At 42.6% G+C, this 21,287-nt stretch overlaps 1 protein-coding gene and 1 long non-coding RNA gene across 2 annotated transcripts in view; one reads left to right on the top strand and one right to left on the bottom strand.

The window, feature by feature from the left end:
- Positions 1 to 554: 554 nt before the first annotated feature.
- The window catches only part of LOC102983011 (uncharacterized), a 29,063-nt gene continuing 8,330 nt past the window's right edge, over positions 555 to 21,287 (top strand). The window contains exon 1 of the long non-coding RNA XR_448644.4: positions 555 to 830. This is a non-coding gene — a long non-coding RNA (uncharacterized lncRNA). The remainder of the gene's footprint in view (positions 831 to 21,287) is intronic.
- Positions 1,145 to 21,287, bottom strand: part of LHFPL3 (LHFPL tetraspan subfamily member 3) — a 583,489-nt gene continuing 563,346 nt past the window's right edge. Inside the window, exon 3 of the mRNA XM_024115975.1 lies at positions 1,145 to 1,458. Coding sequence (XP_023971743.1) covers positions 1,430 to 1,458 — 29 coding nt within the window. The 3' untranslated portion in view covers positions 1,145 to 1,429. The remainder of the gene's footprint in view (positions 1,459 to 21,287) is intronic.

Below are 21,287 nucleotides of genomic sequence, written 5' to 3'. Positions count from 1 at the left end.
AGGAAGGCATTCTACATATTCATGTTTTCTGCTCAGGTATAGCAAATGGTTTGGCTTATACTGATTACCCCACACATACATTTTAGCTTGTTTTCATTCTCAAGCAACTGGCTACTTCGATATTAAATATTTTTCTGTTGTTGCACATTGGCAGGATATGTGGTGAGGGTGGTGGTGGGGGAAGCCTGGGAGCAAAAGATTGTTGAAGACAACTGATCACCTGTCACTACTTCTAAATGCCAACCAACTAAAAAAAAAAATGAGTTTTCTTGAAACCAACATTAGTAAACAAAAAGGCAACTTACTCCTATCAAGTTTCTTTGACCTGTATAAGTTTATATTCATTTATTTCTAAGGCTATTAAATTATTATTTATTTTGTTAGTACCACTTACTATCATTTAGAAATGGGTTTAATGGAATGGTGTTTTTTTTTTTTTAAATAAAAATGAGTGCCTGTCAGTAAGGGAAAGAACAGATATGGATTTCTGATGTTATGTATGGCAAAGAAATAGAAGAAAAGAAGGTATTTTAGATGCTATTTATAAAGTATATTAAATTCCTATGCATATATTAGGGAGAAATAGAAAAAATGTTTATTTGATAGCAGCCTATACATTATATGTGAGCATCCAAGGTGAAAATGAGCTTTCTATATTTTTCAGAGTTCCTTGATGCTGTTTCCTGAAAGAGGGAAATCTATGTTGCTCGGGAAACTATGATGTGAAGATGTACTTCCTGTAATATACAGCTTGATGGAGTAATAGTATATGTCAGAAACACTTTCTCAGTAATAACGCGTACAGACAGATTAAACGGATCACAGACTTGGTAAAAAGTTTGAAGCGTTACATCTCTTAACCGAGTGGTTTTAACTAATGACACAGTGACATAAATGAACGGCAGACATGGGAAGCAAAGGTCATGGCTCCTATGAAAACATTCACAGGCATTTTCTAAGATGCTTCCTCCATAACTGACGCTTGATCAGCTTCTTGGCTATTGAAATAGGAATAATTTAGGATGGACTGCCTTTTTTAAAATAATCTTTAAAGCTTTTTGTTTTCTGTTTGATTAAAAAAGGACAGTTTACAAACTTCGGTACACATATATTTTACATGTTAATTCTAGCACATTTATATTCCTTTTCCTTAAAATATTTCCTGAATGTGATTTCTCATGAATATTATCTGCTCTTATTCAATGATAGTTTCCAATGAGCTGGTGTTTAATCCGTGATCACATCTCCTTCCAGAAAATCACTCCCATCTCTGCCGATCTAGATTTAGAAGGTGCTTTGACAGTGGATGCTTCACTCTCGCCCATATCCATCTTGATACTCTGAGCTCTCCCAAGCGTCTTCCTTCTCGATGTTGATGTACAAAAGCTGTTATTCAATTTGTTTAGCTGTTATTTGATTTGTTTTGTGCTCATTCTAGAGAATATTGGCTTAGCAGAACTGCAGAAGGGGGTAAGGGGTGGGGAAGAGAAAGACAAAAGAGAGAAAGAAGAAATGCATCATTTTCTGTCCTCAAGATCTTTGTGCATATTTGTCACGGAAAAACCACACCAACAAATGGTTCAAATGCACTTTAGATTTGTTATCAAAAAAGACTGAAAAGTTTGAGGTTTCTGGTCCATTAAACAAACAGCACAGTCTTCCTGGTGAGGGGATCCCCTGATAACCCAGACATGCATATTCCCTATGCGTGGGTGAAGATTACAGGCTGCTTTGAAAGAGCAAAAGGAAGAATGCAAAATGATCCCAAGCATCACTGATTTTTCTGCCTGGCATAGAAAATGTCTCCTTGAGTATTTTCCTTTTCCTTCCAAGTTTTACTTTATTATCCAATCAACATTATAACAGCTACAAAAGGAATGATTATAAAGATGAATCATCCACGATCCAATCACCTTGAGACACGAACGGTTTTCTTCCCATGTCTCTTTCTATTTCTTATCTAAAAGTGAACTTATTTGGTACAGTAGGAATCACAGTATAGATGACATTTTTAACATTATATTAAAAACATTATATTTCCTGCATTTCCACTCTGCATCAGCAGCACCAGTTTCTCATGACTGCATAATATTCCATTCCATTCTCATTCCTCTCCAGTCCACGCTCAATATTACATTCTCAATGATTTCACAAATGTCAGATATGTAGGTAGATTTCTGTTTCTTTTGTTATTATCAATAATGAATATCTTTGCACATAAAACTACTTGTTCTCTTAAATTCTTTCTTTAGGACAAATGCTCAGGGGATGGCTGCTTTTTCTTTTCTCCAACATATTAGGGACTGTGCCTATACTGATGGAGACCACAAACAGTATGATCGACTCCATCCTTTGGAAGATTTTCATAGACTTTGGCACTGTTGACCAGGGCTTAAGGGCACGTTATATATTGTGAAGATGGGTCAGTGCACCTAGTTGGCCAGATTGGGGCTGAAAGAAAACAGCCTGTTGGGTTTTGCATTACAGAACACTTAGAAACACAAATTATAATAAAACAATTGGCCCATTATTCAGTTTTAGTCCTCGTTTCACATCTCAAGATAAGATTATGCTTTTTGAATAAGTACTAAGGAAACCTCTGAAAGATTCTGTCGTTGTTTCTGGAATTTATCCCCTTGTTGTTTTCCAACATGCTTTAAAAAATTTTAATGCACTTTATGATTTTTAACGAACTTTTCTCAGTGAGAGAAGTTGCTTTAATGTACCCAGACTACACAGGGGATAATTGAAATATGATCATGTCATAATGATGATTAGTCTGTAATGATTCTTTGAGCTTGAATCATGCTGGCAGAGTTATTTCTTCAGATAAGCAACATAAGCAAGCCATCCATGGATTTTGCATAGTGCTACAGGCACTTCTGAACTTTGTGTGGTCTGTTGCCGTGTCACGGAGGTGCTCTTGCTTGATGGAATCCAAAGTTGGGCTTGTGGGTCCATGATTCCACTACTCCAGCATAATTCACTCGCTCTGCACAATTTTCTATTTAAAATCGACAAAGCTGCATGCCTGGGTTTTCGAGTAAGATTTGTGAAAGGTGCTAGTGGGGGAGGGGGAGGAGGAGTGGGGTTGTAAGTGTAGGAAGGAGAACAGGGAAATGGGCGATGAAAAGTGGCCGTGCGTGTGGAAGAGAAGGTAGTCCCGGGCAGTGCACTTCTCAGGACTATATAGGGGAAGAGGGAGGCGAGAGGGAGTCCCCATTGTCTTAGGTTTGCAAATGAATATACCCCTGATTTCATGGTAGAAAAGCCTGACGTGGTGTGAACCATTTGTTAGCATCTCGGAAACAGAGACTCCCGCTTTCTCTCTCCCCAGCTCTAAGCTGCCTGATTTGACTTTATAACATCCCATTGGGCTGGGAAGACAGCAAACAGGGGTGGAAGGGCTTTAGATCAGGGCTTTAGTTCTGACACCCAAGCCTGGGGAGAAGGGAGCTTCCTACAGGGTAGGCACCTCCCTGGGAAGATCCTGAGCCTTCTTTTTTTTTTTTTTTTTTTTTTGTGGTACGCGGGCCTCTCACTGCTGTGGCCTCTCGCGTTGCGGAGCACTGGCTCCAGACGCGCAGGCTCAGCGGCCATGGCTCACACGGGCCCAGCCGCTCCGCGGCATGTGGGATCTTCCCGGACCGGTGCACAAACCCGTGTCCCCTGCATCGGCAGGCGGACTCTCAACCACTGCGCCACCAGGGAAGCCCGATCCTGAGCCTTCTTGTAGGAAGGGAACCTCTGTGGCCAGTCTCACAGGGTTTCCTGTTTATGCCCCACCATCTGGGCCCATGGCGGAGGGGCAGACCAGGACAAGTCATTCATCACCAGCCCTTCCTGGATCTGCTTTGGTCTTGGGTCACGGGTGGCCTCCGTATAGCCAAATGCCTCACTGGATCCCTCGCTGTAATCTCACCGTCGATTACTCAGCCGTTCCTTCTTAAAGTTCTCTTCTTTGTTGACCACTGTCCACATTGGGACTATACTCCCCACCCCCAGCACTAACCTTGGGTGGGGAGGTGAGGAGTGAATGGGAAAAGAGAGAGTGAAGCCTGCAAGCCAGGCCTGGACTAGGGGAGGCAAGTGGGTCTCCTCGGGTATGAGATTTAAGGAAGTGCTCACTCTCAGGGTTGTGCAAATGCAGGGCGAGGGCCTCCTTAAATTTTGCACGCTAAGCTCCTCATTTGCCTCCCCCTAGGCCCAGTCCTGCTGTGAGCACAGGCTACACTGTCAGGAGGCCTCCTGGGAAAGCTGGCTGGGCTGGGGTTACTCAGACACGGCTCCCACTGTGCATTCTTTCTTCCTAGTGCGCGACGCCACCATGCAACAGGAACCCTGGGGCATGCGAGAATCCTGCAGCCTGTGCTAGGCTAAAAGAACCAGCACCTGTGTTCCAGGGTTGATCAGAACACCAACACTCCTTATACAATACCAGGACAACACTTTGCCAAAGGAGTGCAATTAGAATTCTACAGCAATCACTTAAATGGCCTGCACAAAGACTTTTCCACCTGAAAGCTTGGACGGGGCTAGCCCTTCACACAGACGTGTGAAGCCAGCAGGTGGAATAGGATAAAGGGCAGGGTTTTCCTCTCCAGATGTTACTGTCACTCCTTCTGCCTAATAATTCTGAGACACCAGGGCCGTTTGCAGAATTTGGTGGCAGCATTAGCATGGTTACACTGTGATCTTCGCTTTGTAAAACATTCTGCTTTTTTCAAAACTTTTGCTAACATTTCCCACGCGCCATGGATGTTGCAAAGCTCAGGGGAGGCGATTTAAAAGCTGTCATCTTCTCCCAGGTTTGTACAGAGCAGGGCTGAATAAATAAGTCATTCAATGCTGCTGTGGATCTTTGTTCAGCCGGGTTTGTCCTTGTAACACGTCATGGTCTCCCAGTCGCCCATGTTCCATTTCCAAAGGGCTCTTTGCAAACCCTTTACGAAGCTGTCATTTGAATCGCTGTTCATGAGAGCAGCATTTATAACGGCCACATTGTCCAGGCTGTCTAAATGCTGTGGTGTCGTTGAATTTTCTATGTGTTTGCCGGCTTTGAAAGGTCTCCTGTGATCTGCTTCTGCGTATTGTTCCTATCCGACCTATTCAGTTAGGGCTTGGAGCTCCTACTGTCAGGATAGCTGAGGGGCAGGCACTGTCTAAGTGAGAAAAATGCTTCGTGGGGGTGGTCAGGCTTTTAGCAGAATAGCTTGCTGAATCTTTGTTGTGAAAATGAGTAAGGGCGGAATTCCAGGCCATTTTTTCTCATCGGCTATACAAACTTAGTCATTTTCTCTCACTCTATTGTTTCAAACTGTGCCCACCTCTGACAGTGTCTTCTGACACCCTTCATCTCTGGGAGGTTGAATACAGTCCCCTGGAAATAACATCTCATCACCTACACCCTCAGGTGGTGTAGACAGGATCTGCCCCACAGTGGGCGTGGCAGGGTAGAGCTGGCTGCAGAATCTCTGCCTTTCATCTCCTTGAGAGATGGGGTCTATGTTCCCCTCCCCTTCAATCTGGGCTTTAAGAGTAATGGTGGTTTATTTTTTAATGTGGTAAAAGAAAAACACACAAAATACAATTTACCATCTCAACCATTTTGAAGTATACAGTCCAGTAGTGTTCAGTATATTCACACTGTTGTGAAACAGATCTCCAGGACTTTCCATCTTGCAAATCTGAAATTCCATACCCATTACACAACATCCCCCTTTCTCTTAGTAACATACCCCCATCCCTTAGTAACCACCATTCTGCTTTCTGTTTCTATGAATTTGATGCCTTTAGATAGCTCCTTTAAGTGGAATCATGCAGTATTTGTCTTTTTGCAACTGGTATATTTTACTTAGCGTAATGTCCTCAAGGTTCATCCATGTTGTAGCCTGTGACAGGATTTCCTTCCTTTTTAAGGTGGAATAATATTCCATTATATGTATGTACCACATTGAGTTTATCCATTCATCTGTTGATGGACACTTGGGTCGCTTCCACCTCTTGGGTATTGTGCATAGTGCTGCTATGACATGGGTGTGTAAATACCTCCTCAGGACCCTGCTTTCAATTCTTCTGGATATATACCCAGAAGTGGGATTGCTGGATCATATGGTAGTTCTGTTTTTAATTTTTTGAGGAACCTCCATACTGTTTTCTATTGCACCACTTTACAGTCCCACCTACGGTGCACAAAGGTTCCAATTTCTTCCCATCTCTCTGACACTTGTAATTTTCTGCTTTTTTGAGACTAGCCATCCTAATGGGTGTGAGGTGATATCTCATTGTGGTTTTGATTTGCATTTCTCTGATGATTAGTGATGTTGAGAACCTTTAGAGAACTGGCAGTTTCTGATTCCCCTGCTGGAGTGACCACATGGAGAGGCCTTGCTAGTATGTGGAGGGGGAGAATGGCCTGGCTGAGCCCACCTTCCCAGCCATTCCTGCAAGGGCCCCACCTATGCATGAAGCCTTCTTGGACCCTCCATACTACTGATCTACCTGCCAAATGCCACAAGGTGACCCTAGTTGATGCTACATGCAGAAGAACCTCTCAGCTAAACCCTTCCCGAATTCCTGATCCCCACAATTGTGAGATATAATAAAACTGGTTGTTAGTAGCCATCCTAACGGGTGAGTTTTTTTCAACAAAACTTTGACAAAGTTTTTTTGTTTTTTGGTTTTTTAAAAATAAATTTATTTATTTATTTATTTTTGGCTGAGTTGGGTCTTCATTGCTCCGCATGGGCTCTCTCTAGTTGAGGCGAGCAGGGGCTACTCTTCGTTGCAGTGTGTAGGCCTCTCATTGTGGTGGCTTCTCTTGTTGCAGAGCAGGGGCTCTAGGTGCACAGGCTTCAGTAGTTGTGGCAGGCGGGCTCAGGAGTTGTAGCGCACAGGCTTAGTTGCTCTGTGGCATGTGGGATCTTCCCGGACCAGGGCTCGAACCCGTGTCCCCTGCATTGGCAGGCGGATTCTTAACCACTGCGCCACCAGGGAAGCCCTTGACAAAGTTTGAAGCCACTAAATTTTGGGATAGTTTGTCCTGCAGCAAGAGATAACTGGAACAGTGGGCAGATGCCCTTTCTCTGCCTGTGGTTTGGATTTGCTGCATTAAATATACTGTAAATGACACGAACAGCTGCCCAGCTGGCACAGTGCTCACAGGTCAGGAAGAGTGCGCCATCTTTGACTTGTGCATTCCTTCCTGACACATAATTTCTGGAGGAGCAATAGCTGAAACCCTGTCCTCCACCTACTGGTCTATCCATAGCCTCTCTTTGGGCAATCACTGGTTTGTCCCTCAGGTGGTCTAACTGTAGGGCATTAGGATCTGTGCTGAAAATAAATGCATGCTCACAACATACTTTTGGGCTGAACTAAGGCCTAACACTGATTTTGTTGCAGGTTGATTAACACCAGCACTGTAGGTGATGAGAAGGTCTGAATTTGTTGCGATTGCACGTATCGATATATGCCCATTGCTCATGTTTACTTGCAGGCCACCCTCCCACTCATCCATCCCCATCAGCACACTCTCTGGCCCCTGACTGCAGTGATGCAAGAAAACAGTGAGATAGGAAGCTACACACCAGTAGCTACACACCCTCGATATTCTCTAATGCCTTTTTACCCCAACCAGAAAGGTAACACCAGTACTTCTCTCTGGGCTTTATAATTCAGCTTGCATCCAAATTCTTAGTTGCTTGCGGCCGGGACTTTTCAATGGGCCTGGCTGTGACTGTACCTGCTAGGTGGCATCGATAGTTTCAGGGCTGGTGCCAGAGCCAGAGGAATGGGGAGTGGGGAGAAAAGGAAAGGAGGACGAAGTATTATAATCTTTGGCTCTTTTCACGTAGGACCAGTGGCTATGTTTACATTTTTAGAACAGAAAGCAAGATACAAAATAGAAATAACTTACTCCTGAAGACTTCCACCACCCGACCTGTCATAGTTCATTTTGGTTTCTTTCTATCATATTTCAGTTTATTTGCTTCATAGCACTACGCATGATCTGTAACTATCTCATGTATTTTCTTCTTTTCTGCCTTTCTCCCCCATGAGAATGTGAGCTCCAGGCCATCAGGACCTCCTTTGTCTTGCTCATGAGTGCACCCCCAGCTCCTATAGTCCTGAGCCTGATGGCAGGTGTTCAACAAATACTTGCTGAACGAATGGAAGTATTAAGAAACGGAAGAGCATCTCCCTCTCCCCTGCCAATAATCTTACTAGGTCAGTGCTTCTCAAACTTCTATATGTTTAAGAATTGCCCAGGTAGCTTGTTAAATATGCAGATTTTGATTCAGCAAGTCCGGGTGAAGCCTGGGAATTTGCATTTCTAACAATCTCCCAGGTGATGCTGCTGCTGGTCCCACACTCTAAGATGCAAGGCCCTGGATGAGCTCCCTGAGGAGAGACTGTGTCCTATTCATCTTTGTACTCTCAGCTCAATGATGTGCTTGGTATATAATAAGGGCTCAAAAGTTGTTTGTTGAATGAATGGCTGAAACCAACCAGTCACAGGAATCTACGAAAAACCCAGCAAAGCAAATCTTGAGAGACTGGTGGAGGTACTCAGTGACCTGAAACCTCAGTGTGGACTTTTGGGGGCTTTCAGTTCCTTCCACCTCCATTAAAGAGCTGAGCAGAGGTAGCCGAGGAGCGGGAGGGGTTCTCCTATCCTGAACCTACAAATAGAGATTTTAGCACTTGGTTGTCACAATAATTTTTTTAAAAATATAAATACATAGAGAGGTAGCTAAGAAATGAAAAATGTACAACCTGAGACAGACCTAGTACATTTTCTTTTTCCTTTCTTCACCTAGCTTCTATTTTTTAGCCTTTATATTCTCTGCCTTTCTTCATCTCTCTTTTTCTTTCTGTCTGTCTCTTCCAACTTCATTTCCATCTGACATACTCATTTGAACACAGGAGAGTTGGAGGATAACTGCTCAAACTGTTTTTCTGACTCCTCATGCAAATCTTCTTTGCTGAGATGGGGCAGAAAATGGCCTAAGGATCAGGTCCTGGTGAGCCTGCACTATTCCTGTGTGCAAGGGACAATTCACCCTTGACATCAGGCACAACTCTACTCATATGACCTTTCCTAGAAAATAAATAATTCATGAGAAGGAATTTCAATTGTTAATTCCTGAACATCTCTCTTCTCTTCTTCCTCCCCTTGTCCCCATTAAGGAATACTGTAGAATCTATTAAAAGCAAGAAAACAGGCACCATTACTTGGTAGGCTTCCCCCAGCATGTTGAGAATAGAATGTGGGTGCTGACTTACCAATCCTAACAATATTCACTGTCCAGTTTTAACAGGAAGCCATTCCGTACTTTACACAGGTTGAAAGGCTTTTAATAATGAAGTCCAAAGACACGCCCGTCGGAGGGGGAGAGTGTAGTACCCTCATTCTTAGTGTATTTCACGAGAACTCATAGACTGGGTGTCAATCTTACTACATCATCCCTGCCTTAGTGACTTCTAAGCACTCTTCCATGCATAGAAATTACAGATTTTTCATAGTTGTGTTGCCTTCGCATTTCATGAACTATCCTGAAAACATGTGTGTAATGGGTTATATCTGCTCTGCCCTACAAAAATGTGTAACTTCATTCTGTCTTTGCAGATTGACTGTGATGTGCACCACATTCCGGTTTAATGCTTATTCAGCAATAAAACTCTTTTCCTTTTCTACTACTTTTATGGAGAGATTTTCTGGGTTGGGGGAAGATTTTGTTTTTAATCATATTACCCAGGCAATGGATATTGATAAATCTCTATTTGCACACCTAAACGCTTTCTTTAACGCCTGTCCTCTTTTAGGACAGAATTTACAATAAGGAAGGAAATGTCTTTTGAAAATTTCTCAGAGAGTGTTAGAATCAGTTTTATTAAAAAGGTCTTTACTAACAATTACCTATTACAGCCCAAATGATGCTCCCCTTTCTTCTTTCTAACTACTCTACAAGCTTCTATGAAATTATGGTAAGGCACAACTCTTTAAAATCATAAACTCATCCTCTCCTTCAGGAAGTGGTGAGGCTTTTGTTTCTTAGGATATGGACCTATGGTCTTGAGTGAGTCTTTAGCAGACAGGGTTCAAGATCATGAGGCTTCACGTGCGTTTATTACCACGAATTTAACAGTCTTGATCCTAATTATCCATATGGGTGTTGGTTGTAATGAAATAACACATTCAAGTATGATGTATGCTTCCTCTCTAGACCAAAGGGAAGTGGACCACAGAGTCCATAAGGCAATTTATAATCAACATCTAATTCACACACACACACACACACACACACACACACAGTAGCCCCTGTCAGAGGAGAAATCAAGAACTAATGCATTTGCAACATGGATGGATGTGGAGGGCATTATGTTAAGTGAAATAAGTCAGACAGAGAAAGACAAATACTATATGATATCACTTATATGTGGAATCTAAAAAATGCAACAAACTAGTAAATATAACAAAAAAGAAGCAGACTCACAGACACAGAGAACAAGCTAGTGGTTGCCAGTGGCGGGTGATGGTGCCATATAGGGGTGGAGGAGTGGGAGGTACAATCTACTGGGTGTAAGACAGGCTCAAGGATGTGTTGTACAACACAGAGAATATAGCCAATATTTTGTAATAACTGTAAATGGAAAGTAACCTTTAGAAATTGTATATATATAAAAAAAGACCTAATGCATTTAGCAAATCACTGATTGGCTGACATCAGTTAGCCACAAATGACATAGCGGTACGGGAGGGACAGAGAACAGCTGAATTGCAGAACATGAGAGCTTTTTAAAATGCAGAAAGGAGTGGACTATTCTTCAGCATAGAACTTTTTAGAGGTGACCCTTTGCTGTCAGATAAATCCATGTACTTAGCACTGCCCAGGAGGCCTCCGTTGGCCTCACCACCACAGCCTCTCCTCATGGGTTCCCCACTTCAGACTGTGCTCTGGCCTCCTGAATATGACCTGCGGGTCTCGGAAGGAACCCTCCAGGCCTTTGCCCCTTCTGCCGAAATGCCCTTCTTCCAGTTCTCTAAGTGCCGAATCCCTCTCATGTCTCACATCTCATCTCAAGACACTAGTCCTATAGGATTAGGGCCCCACCCTTATGACCTCATTTAACCTTAATTACCTCCTGAAAGGTCATATCTCCAAATACAGTCATACTGGGGGTTAAGGCTTCCACGTATGAATTTGGGGGGATACAAGTGAGTCCATAACAATGCCTAAGGCTCCTTTCAAGAAACATCTGAGATTTGTTGAGCATCTGCTGTGCACTGGGTGCTTGGGACACAGAGGACTATCAGAAGCAGCCCTTGCACTCACAGAGCTCACTGTCTAGCAGGGCTAGGCAGGCTGGGTTAATGAATGACTGGTGCAAAATGGGGACCAAAAGAGAGAAGGGACGGGTCAGAAAATGACAGGAGAAAGAAGAGAAAGTGACACCAGGGGTGTGCATGCATGTAAAAAATGCATTGTGAGGACACAGAAAGAAGACGGCCATCTGCAAGCCAAGGGGAGAGGCTTCAGGAGAAATCAAACCTGCCCACATCTTGATCTTGGACTTCCAGCCTCCAGAACTGTGAGAAAATATACCTTTGTTTAAGCCACCCAGTCTGTGGTATTTTGTTATGGCAGTCCTAACAGACTAAGACAGGTGTCAACAAGGCTAACCTCCACCCCTCCTCCCCCCCCCTCCTTTTTTTTTTTTTGCAGGTAAGCACTCTGAGACCTAAAGAAATGAAATTGCCCAAAGTCATCTAGCTAGTTAGGTGAAGACTTGAATTAGCCTTCTTCTGATCTAGAGTGATGTTCTTTCTCCACTAGTTTTTCATTTTTTTCCCCCAGTGAAACACTTTTTTCAAGTGAAACTTTTAGGAATTCCAGTTCTACACATGAAACAGAACTCAATGCAGCTGCCCCGATCAAGGGCCCAGAACCCCACTCTGCCCAGTCTTTCCCCTCTTCCCCTGTCCCTCCTCTATATCACACCTCTGCAGATCTCCAAGGATTCATGGAATCTAGTGTGAAAAGTACTGCTGTACCGAACGCTGCCTCCTCCATACGATATCACACATCTCTCAATTTGCCATGCTCTCTCTCACTGATGTAAGGCATTAGAAACCTGTTCTGAAGTAGGAAAGCCAACTGGGTCAGTAGAAGATAAGACAAGGCAGCCAGAGGATGGATGACTAGGATTTCTGAGATGGAAAGGTCACTGCAGTTGATTTGGCTCTGTCCTGGGGAGATGGTAAAGACCTCAACAAGTACAGTAGAATCATTCAGAAACCAGGTGTGCCCCTACCCTGGTCTGGGACTCATTTTCTAAGCAAGCAAATATCCAAAACATACACATGGCTTCATTCCAAGGTGTACTGATGTTACAGTAAAGGCACTTTGCTGATGACCGGGGGAGAAAATCCCATGGCCTTGGGGATCCCTGCCACAGAAACCGGGCTTTGTGAGTGCTATATGGCCAAGGGCAGTGCCTCCTCTGGACCTTCTTGGATCTCAGTCACCTGGGTATTTGTGAATATGCAGATTCCAGAATCCCAGGTAGACCTACTGAGGCAGTATCAAGCCCCCCATGTATACATTCAAATTTAAGATGGTTAGCACTTGGGCTATGGAATCAGAGGAAAGTTTGAATCCCGGGTCGTCCACTTCCTAGATGTGGCCAAGTCATTTTACTTGCTATAGCTTTGGCTTTCTCATCTGTAAAGTGGACGTAATACCTATTTTACAGTTTGTTTTGAGAAATCAAGGTCAGCATTAAACCCTCATCCTCCCAGGGGGAGAGAGAGAGAAGAGAGGAAATAGAGTCGAATTGAGAAAAGCAGTTTCTAAGACTTCCCTGTGAAGTTTCTCCTATTTTGACAAATAATAAAATAAGAAATCCACATAGTTTCTTAGTGCTTGTTTGGAATTAAGCACTTTAAAATAACCCTTGAGGGTTTTATAGGCACTAAGGATACAATCCAAGTGCTGGAAATACAACTTCATTGGGGTAATCATTTGGCTGGAAGGAGGAGGGAAGGAGGTAACGGACTTAACCCCCGGAGAGGTCCGTTTGCTATTTTATGGACGTGGTCATAACCTCAGTCTACCCCAGTCAGAATATCTCCCCGAAAAGCTTAGAAATCAGCTGTGGTCCTTGTTCTCTGTAAGACTATTGGCTGGGATTTTAAGGTTTCTCTATGATGATAAAAGCTACCTTTATTGAACACTAACTGTATGCCAGGCATGTACTAAGTGCTTTACATCCATTATGCTGTTCAATCCTCACAAATACCCCTGTGGCAGGTAATATCATTAATTCCATTTTACTAGTAAGAAAACGAATTCAGTAGTTATGACTTTGAGTAGTATATACCAATAAAGATAACAAAGAGCAAAGGCAAACAAGATCCAGCTCTGTTTTCTCGACCATTCTACTTTGATATTACTTCCCCAGACATGTCTGAGTCTTGAAACAGTCTTGCCTGTCACTCTACTCCTTTCTCTGATCTGCACAGATGAGACTGGGGTCTCAGTTAATACCAGGTTGTGAGTGTAAAGTCCAATGAATGGCATTTAATAAATGTTTGTAAAAAATGCACTGAATATACTATTATAATAACAGAATAAAGTTGTGCGCATAAGATTGTTTATTATGGCAAAAAATTGAAAGTAAGTGTAATGCCACAATAGGAGATTGGATAAATAAATTGTGGTACTTTCCTACAACCATTTAAAGTGAATGTAGACTGAGAAAGCAATCTTGAGAAAGAACAGAGCTGGAAGTATCATGCTCCCTTACTTCAGACTATACTACAAAGCTACAGTAATCAAACAGCATGGTACTGGTACAAAAACAGAAATATAGATCAATGGTACAGGATGAAAGCCCAGATATAAACCCATGCACTTATGGTCAATTAATCTACAACCAAGGAGGCAAGAATATACAATGGGGAAAAGACAATTTCTTCAATAAGTGGTGCTGGGAAAACTGGACAGCTACACGTAAAGGAATAAGATTAGAACATTTCCTCACACCATATACAAAAATAAACACAGAATGGGTTAAGGGCCTAAATAGAAGACTGGAAACCATAAAACTCCTAGAAGAAAACACAGGCAGAACACTCTTCCACATAAATTGTAGCAATATTTTTTTGGATCTGTCACCTAAGACAAAGGAAACAAAAGCAAATATAAACAAATGGAACCAAATTAAACTTAAAAGCTTTTGCACAGCAAAGGAAACCACTGACAAAATGAAAGACAACCTATTGAATGGGAGAAAATAATTGCAAATGATATGACCAATAAGGAGTTAATATCCAACATATATAAGGAGCTCATACAACTCAATACCCAAAAAACAAACCACTCGATTAAAAAATGGGCAGAAGTCTTGAATAGACAGTTTTCCAAAGAAGACGTGACGAGCAGGCAGATGAAAAGATGCCCCAAATCACGAAGTATCAGAGAAATGTGAATCGAAACCACAATGAGATATCACCTCACACCTGCCAGAAATGGCTATCATCAAAAAGACCACAGATAACTAATGTTGGCAAGGATGTGGAGAAAAGGAAACTCTTGTATATTGTTGGTAGGAATGTAAATTGGTGTAGTCACTATGAAAAACCGTATGAAAGTTCCTCAAAAAACTAAAAATAGAACTACCATATGATCTAGCAATTCCACTCCTAGGTATGTATCTGAAGAAAATGAAAACACTAATTCAAAAAGATACATACACCTCAATGTTCACAGCAGCATTATTTACAATAGCTAAGATATGGAAGCACCCTAAGTGTCCATCAATAGATGAATGGATAAAGAAGAAGTGGCATATACATACAATGGAATACTACTCCCCCATAAAAAGAATGAAATTTTGCCATTTGCAACACCATGGATGGACCTGGAGGGTATTATGTTAAGTGAAATGAGTCAGACAGAGAAAGACAAATACTCTATGTTATCACTTATATGTGGAATCTAAAAAATAAAACAAACGTGAATACAACAAAAAAGAAGCAGACTCACAGAAATAGAGAACAAACTAGTGGTTGCCTGTGGAGAGAGGGAAGGGAGGAGGAGCAAGATAGGGATAGAGGGAGTAAGAGGTACAAACTACTGTGAATAAAATAAGCTACAAGGATATACTGTACAATACAGGGAATGTAGCCAATATTTTTTTTTTTTTTTTTTTTTTTTTTTTGCGGTACGCGGGCCTCTCACTGTTGTGGCCACTCCGGTTGCGGAGCACGGGCTCCAGACGCGCAGGCTCAGCAGCCATGGCTCACAGGCCCAGCCGCTCCGCGGCATGTGGGATCCTCCCGGACCGGGGCACGAACCTGCGTCCCCTGCATCGGCAGGCAGACTCTCAACCACTGCACCACCAGGGAAGCCCAGCATTACTTTTATAATTAGAAAAAAATGTGGTATTATCATTTTGGAAATTAAATGCCTTGAAAAGAAAAGGAAATTGAATATTCTACCATCTTCATAGTCTTCATGAATTTGTGTTTGTTTCTCCAAGAGGGAGATTAGGAGATGGTCTGAAACTCTGAGCACACCATAGGGATAGCTATGTTTGTATTTATAAGCATCCCTTTTGCTACCTCCACATATACTCAATATATTTTTCAATATGTCACTCAATACATTCTTGCTGAATGAGTGAGGACTGGAAAGAAAATCTGTGATCGATATGTAAAGTATTGCCAAAGAAACACAATTTCATAAGGACTGAGAGAAGCCATAACAATGGAAAAGAATAACTTTCCATTTCTTTTTCTTAGATTCCTGGTAGCAGGATTAACTTGTGCTCAGAGTAATTCCATGAATGATTCTACATCCTAGAATCAAGGCAGACCAGGGTGGTAATTGTTTAAGTCACTGTAAGAGCTGCTCCCAACAGACGTTTCCCATCAACGTGTCTATACTACATCTCTCTTCCTAGTTATTGTTGCCTTTGGGGGCTGCCACAGATAGAAGGGCTGCCATGCCATTTCTCCTTTGTCCAGTGCATGTTCACTATAATAGAACATTCTTCTTTCACAGATAGGGAACAGGTTTCTGGTTCTTAGAAAGGCTTCTCAACCTCCAAACAGACTTTGAGGATTTTATTTGTGATGCAGGGGAATGGGTCTTGGTCAATACAAAAGAATGCCAATTCAGTGACCATTTGAAACAGACTCAATTTGGCAATTAGATGTCTCTGATGTGAGAGGAAAGCTGAGGTGTAAGTAGGCAGGGCACCAGATCAGCAGAAAGGCTCAAGAGATTAACCCTGACAGTTGCAACAGGTGCTACAGTAGCCGAAGTAGAAATAAATTATCTACCGTGTCACATAAAAAGACTAAACATTCAGTGGCCACCCACTCTGGTCTGCGGCAGGCATGATGCAGGGTGAACAGGGGCATGGCTGGTAAGCTTCCTCACCCCTTGTCCTGTCTGTTCTCATCAGCCTTTGGGGCAGGGAAGCACAAGCAGTACCCTCACAGGCTTTCCTGGGGGCCACATTCAATCTCTATCTCAGACAAAGGAACAAAGTGCAAAGGTGGTCCTCACTGCCCACCTAAACCTGCTCAGCTGCTGAAGGCGGTTTTGGCAGAGCCTGGCTTCCCTCCTGGTCCTTCCGGGCCTCCGGCCTGAAATCTTTTCCTTCCTGCTAGCAGTTTATCTCAGCACTGGGCACTGAGGTTTGCAGGAGCAAGTGTTCAGAGCCCACTGAGGGGGAGGGGCTGTCAGTTACAAAGGGACAAACATACACCCAATTTAGCCACTTAGTTGCAGCCCCTCCATATAGACATCAAGCCAGAAGCTCTGGGGCAGGGTTACTGCTCCAGGCAGTGACTGGACAGTTTTTCCTGAGTTCTACAGGGAGTTGTAATGTGGGGAAGGGAGAGGATGGAGCCCAGATTAAGATAAACAGCTCTGAAGGCCCGGTGATTACTTAGAGCCTTCCTCAGAGTCTCTTCTGCTCTGCAGGGAAGGGGCATTCTTATGCCCCCAGCATTATTCTGCTGAGCTGTAAAACATTCTTCTTAGATGCTTCCTGATTCCAAGGACTGAATGAGGAGAGAAGACAGAAGGAAAGAACACCTCTAGGAAATATAATTAGAATTGCTCCTTAATAAGAAAAACTGATTGAACTTACTTAATTTTGAGATGGGTACAATATACCAGGTAGAGTGTAGCAGCTTGAATTTTTAAATTTCTATTTTATCAAGGCAATATGTGCATATTGCTAAAAAAATCAAACCATACAAGTGATCTTGTGATGAAAGAGTCACCTGCTTCATCCCTTCTGATACCCAGTCTTACTCCCCCAAGACAATCACCTTTAATAGTTTGCAGTTATACTGTAGTAGTTACTTTGGAAGTCAAAATCATATGCTAATATTCCCCTATTTATTAATATATCAATTTTGGATAATATCTGTTGAATCGCCTTTAGAAAAGTGAGGATTTGCCTCCGCTACTCCTCACCTTCTTTCTCTCCCAATTTTGAGTTGGCTGCCTTAAATACTATGCATACCTTTACCTCTTTTTCTTGTTCTCTTTTTTTCTTTTAATTGAAGTACAGCTGATTTACAATGTTGTGTTAGTTTCAACTGTATAGTGAAGTGATTCAGTTGTATATTTATATATATAAATATTCTTTTCCAGATTCTTTTCCATTATAAGTCATTACAAGATATTGAATATACTTCCCAGTAGGTCTTTGTTGTTTATTTTTTATATAGTAGTGTGTATCTGTTAATCCAAAACTCCTAATTTATCCCTCCCCCCCTTTCCTCTTTGGTAACCATGTTTGTTTTCTATGTCTGTGAATCTATTTTCTGTTTTGTAAATAAGTTTATTTGTATCATTTTTTTTAGATTCCACATATAAGTGATATCATATGATATCTGTCTTTCTCTATCTGACTTGCCTCACTTACTATGATCATCTCTAGGTCCATCCATGTTGTTGCAAATGGCATTACTGTATTCCTTTTTACGGCTGAGTAATATTCCATTGTATATATGTACCACATCTTCTTTATCCATTCATCTATCGATGGACATTTAGGTTGCTAACACTTCTTGGCTATTGTAAATAGTGCTGCTAGCTATGAAAATTAGGGAACATGTGCCTTTTCGAATTAGAGTTTTCATCTTTTCCAGATATATGCCCAGGAGTGGGGTCGCTGGATCATACGGTAGCTCTAGTTTTCGTTTTTTAAGGAACCTCCATACTGTTCTCCATAGTGGCTGTTAACAATTTACATTCCCACCAACAGTGTAGGAGGGTTCCCTTTTCTCCACACCCTCTCCAGCATTATTTATAGATCTTGTTCCTTTTCTGACTTTAGTCAGACTCATCTCTATTTGAGATGAAGCTATCACGTGACTGTTCCTTTTCCTTCTACCTTTTTACCTCTGACTTTCTGACATAAGCTTGACTTTTCGAAAGTCAACTGGGGATTTTCAGTACATTAATCACTGAAAACAACTTAGAGAGGAACCTCCCCTCTGCCTTATCAAGGGTAGTTTAAGGCCTCAGCTTTTTACATGTCTACACATGATTGTTTGTGCCTTGTTCACACATATAGCGATGGCTGCATTGTATTGTCATGGATCTATCTGCAAGGGTATCTTCCTCACTGGCATTATGTGAGCCTGGATGATAAGAACTGAGCATTTGACCTCTGTATCCTCATGACCTAGTAGCATGCCTGGTGCATGGTAGGCCCTCAATGTCTGTTTGCTGTGGAATGTATGTACTTCTCTCTATTTTTATATAACTAGACTATTGAATGGTTGAAGGGGTGAGGTAACTTAAAAATATGTTCGAATATGGAAAAATTCATCAATGCTGTGTCTCTACTATCATGGTCCCCCGAGTGAGCATGTGTGTATGTGTACATGTATCTAAGGTTCTTGGTCTTGGGAAGAGTGGTCAGAGTGGCTCTGTAAAGGGGCAGCCCTGAGCAGGTGGCTGCCTTTCTAACGGCAATCCCAGAGGAAGTGCTGGCAGCTTCCAGAATGAAAGGCAGGGCTGCTTTCCCCAGTAAGGCACACCAGATCTGCTTTTCTTTGTAACTTGTTCTGACTCTCAAGCTGCTGAGAGCTGTCACAAGCAAAACCCAACCCCGATCCAGAAAGTCCCAGTCCACTCAACCTGAACCAAAATAATCTGCTTCTGAACATATCTCCAAGATTTCAGTTCTACTGAAAGCATTCCAGAGTTCTCCTGGTCAGCTTTGTTCATACACAAGATGACTTCATGGGAGAACATCCATTTTTTAGGAAATATTTTTTGCAAAAGTCAATATTCGTAGCAAAGGCTGTCGATTCTCTGCTGCTTTCCCCTTGGGCTTTACCATTTCACTATCCACTGGAACAGTGTCCAACTGCCCCACCTCAGCACCTTTCTGCCTGAGGACCTTCTCTGGACACAAGAGCCCTCTCTGCTTATGCATGGGGCAGACCACAAGTGCCAGGGAATTAAGTGCCCTCCCCTTAGCAGTCCTCAGCCGATGACTGGTGAGGACTGTTGTATACATACTACCTCCTGTGCCCCTGGACTCCCAGGCTTCTCTGGTGGGATTGAGGTCCAGTTACCCAAGAAGTGACTTGAGGCTTCCCTCCCTTTCATGTCTCCCCTTCTCCTGTCCTACCAGTGTTTCCTGGGATTGCTTCCCCAACAAGCCACTTACACTCGATTCCTGGTTTCAGGGACTGCCTATGGGGGAACTCGAACTAAGATCGTATTCTTACAGAATATGTTAGATAGTCACCTTCCCTTCACTCCAGCTGTTTCCTACAAAGGAATCAGTTTTGCTTTTTCCTCTGCTCTGTGGAGCTGATGCTGACGTGCCCCTAGTGGAAGCTGATACCCATCTTTGTGGGAAAGTTTATGGGGAAATCGCTGCCAGCATAACAAGCTTTGGCATGAAAAGAGAAATGCCATGGATTCCTGTAAGATATAGCAAGAAAGTCACAAAGCAGATTCTCCATCCATAGTTAGATGTCGAGAGTAGTAAGCGCTTTCGTGAAGTTACATCAGGCTTCCCTTCCACTGACCCCTGACACCCAGGGAGGCCTGCAAGAGTTTTAATGTGATTTCTGGAATGTGCTTAACTTTCAGAGAGGGAATAGTTTAGGCCCTGGGAGAATTCCATTACTATAATTTTGCAATAGAAAAGCTTCCTATTGCTTAATCCTATTAGCTGTTTATGGACAGTAAGTGGGTAAAAGCTGAGTTTGTGACTTGGTAATTGTGAGTACATATTTTTTGAGTGCTTAGAATGTGGACTAAAGAAGAGATTATTTATGTGTACAGAGAGGAGGTACAGAACTCCAGAAATGACCACTATTGAAATAGGGGGCATGTCGTATCCAAGTAGCCACCATAAGATAACACAAGGGAGGAAAAAAAGAGAGGAACTACTTACTCCAGTCTTTCTCCAGCTCTCCTAATAAATAAATAAGACCTTCGATGTAATCTTGAAACCACTCGTCAGTAGCCATCCTTACTTACGTTTGTACTTTTGCTTAGTTTCGTATCATTCACTCAACAAATATTAATTGAGCACATATGATGCATCAGGCACAGTTCTAGGCACTAGGGACATACTGGTGGACAGAAGAGAGTAAGTCCCAGCACTCACAGACCTTACACTCAAATGGGGAGGTAGACAATAAACAAATAAACATACACTATAATATATCAGGTCATTTTAAGTGCTATGAAGAAAAAGAAATCAGGGTAAGAAAAGAGTTGCTATTTGGGGGCAGGAGGTCAGGGAGGGCTTCTCTGCATGAAGTGAGGGAACAAGACATCTGGGGGGGTCTCCCCCTTCTGGGTGGAGGCATCGGCAAAGAGAAAGGCAGGAGGAAGAGCAGGGAAGCCAGGGTAGCTGGAGACAGGAGACGGGTCAGCGACGTGGATGGGCAGGTCCTGTGGCATGCTCGGACCATGGTAAGGCGTCTGATTTTATTTTTAAAGTGCTGGGAAGTCATCGGAGGGTAGGGAGGCAATGGGAATTATGTTATAAAAAGTTCAACTGTGGCTATTTGTGGCAACCAGACTGTAGGGGTAAGAGTAGAAGCAGGGAGGACAGTTAGGAGGCAACGAAGTAGCTTGGGTGAGAATGGATGCTGGCTTGGACTAGGCTGGTTGAGGTGGAAGTAGTAAGAGGCAGAGCCAGCGGGATTTGGTGATAGGTTGGACAAAGAGTGTGTGTGTGTGTGTGTGTGTGTGTGTGTGTGAGAGAGAGAGAGA

The sequence above is a fragment of the Physeter macrocephalus genome, chromosome 5 (assembly GCF_002837175.3).
Source record: "Physeter macrocephalus isolate SW-GA chromosome 5, ASM283717v5, whole genome shotgun sequence".
NCBI classification, from domain to species: domain Eukaryota; kingdom Metazoa; phylum Chordata; class Mammalia; order Artiodactyla; family Physeteridae; genus Physeter; species Physeter macrocephalus.
The sequence above is the reverse complement of the archived record's forward strand: the minus strand, read 5'-3'. Positions and strand labels throughout refer to the sequence as shown.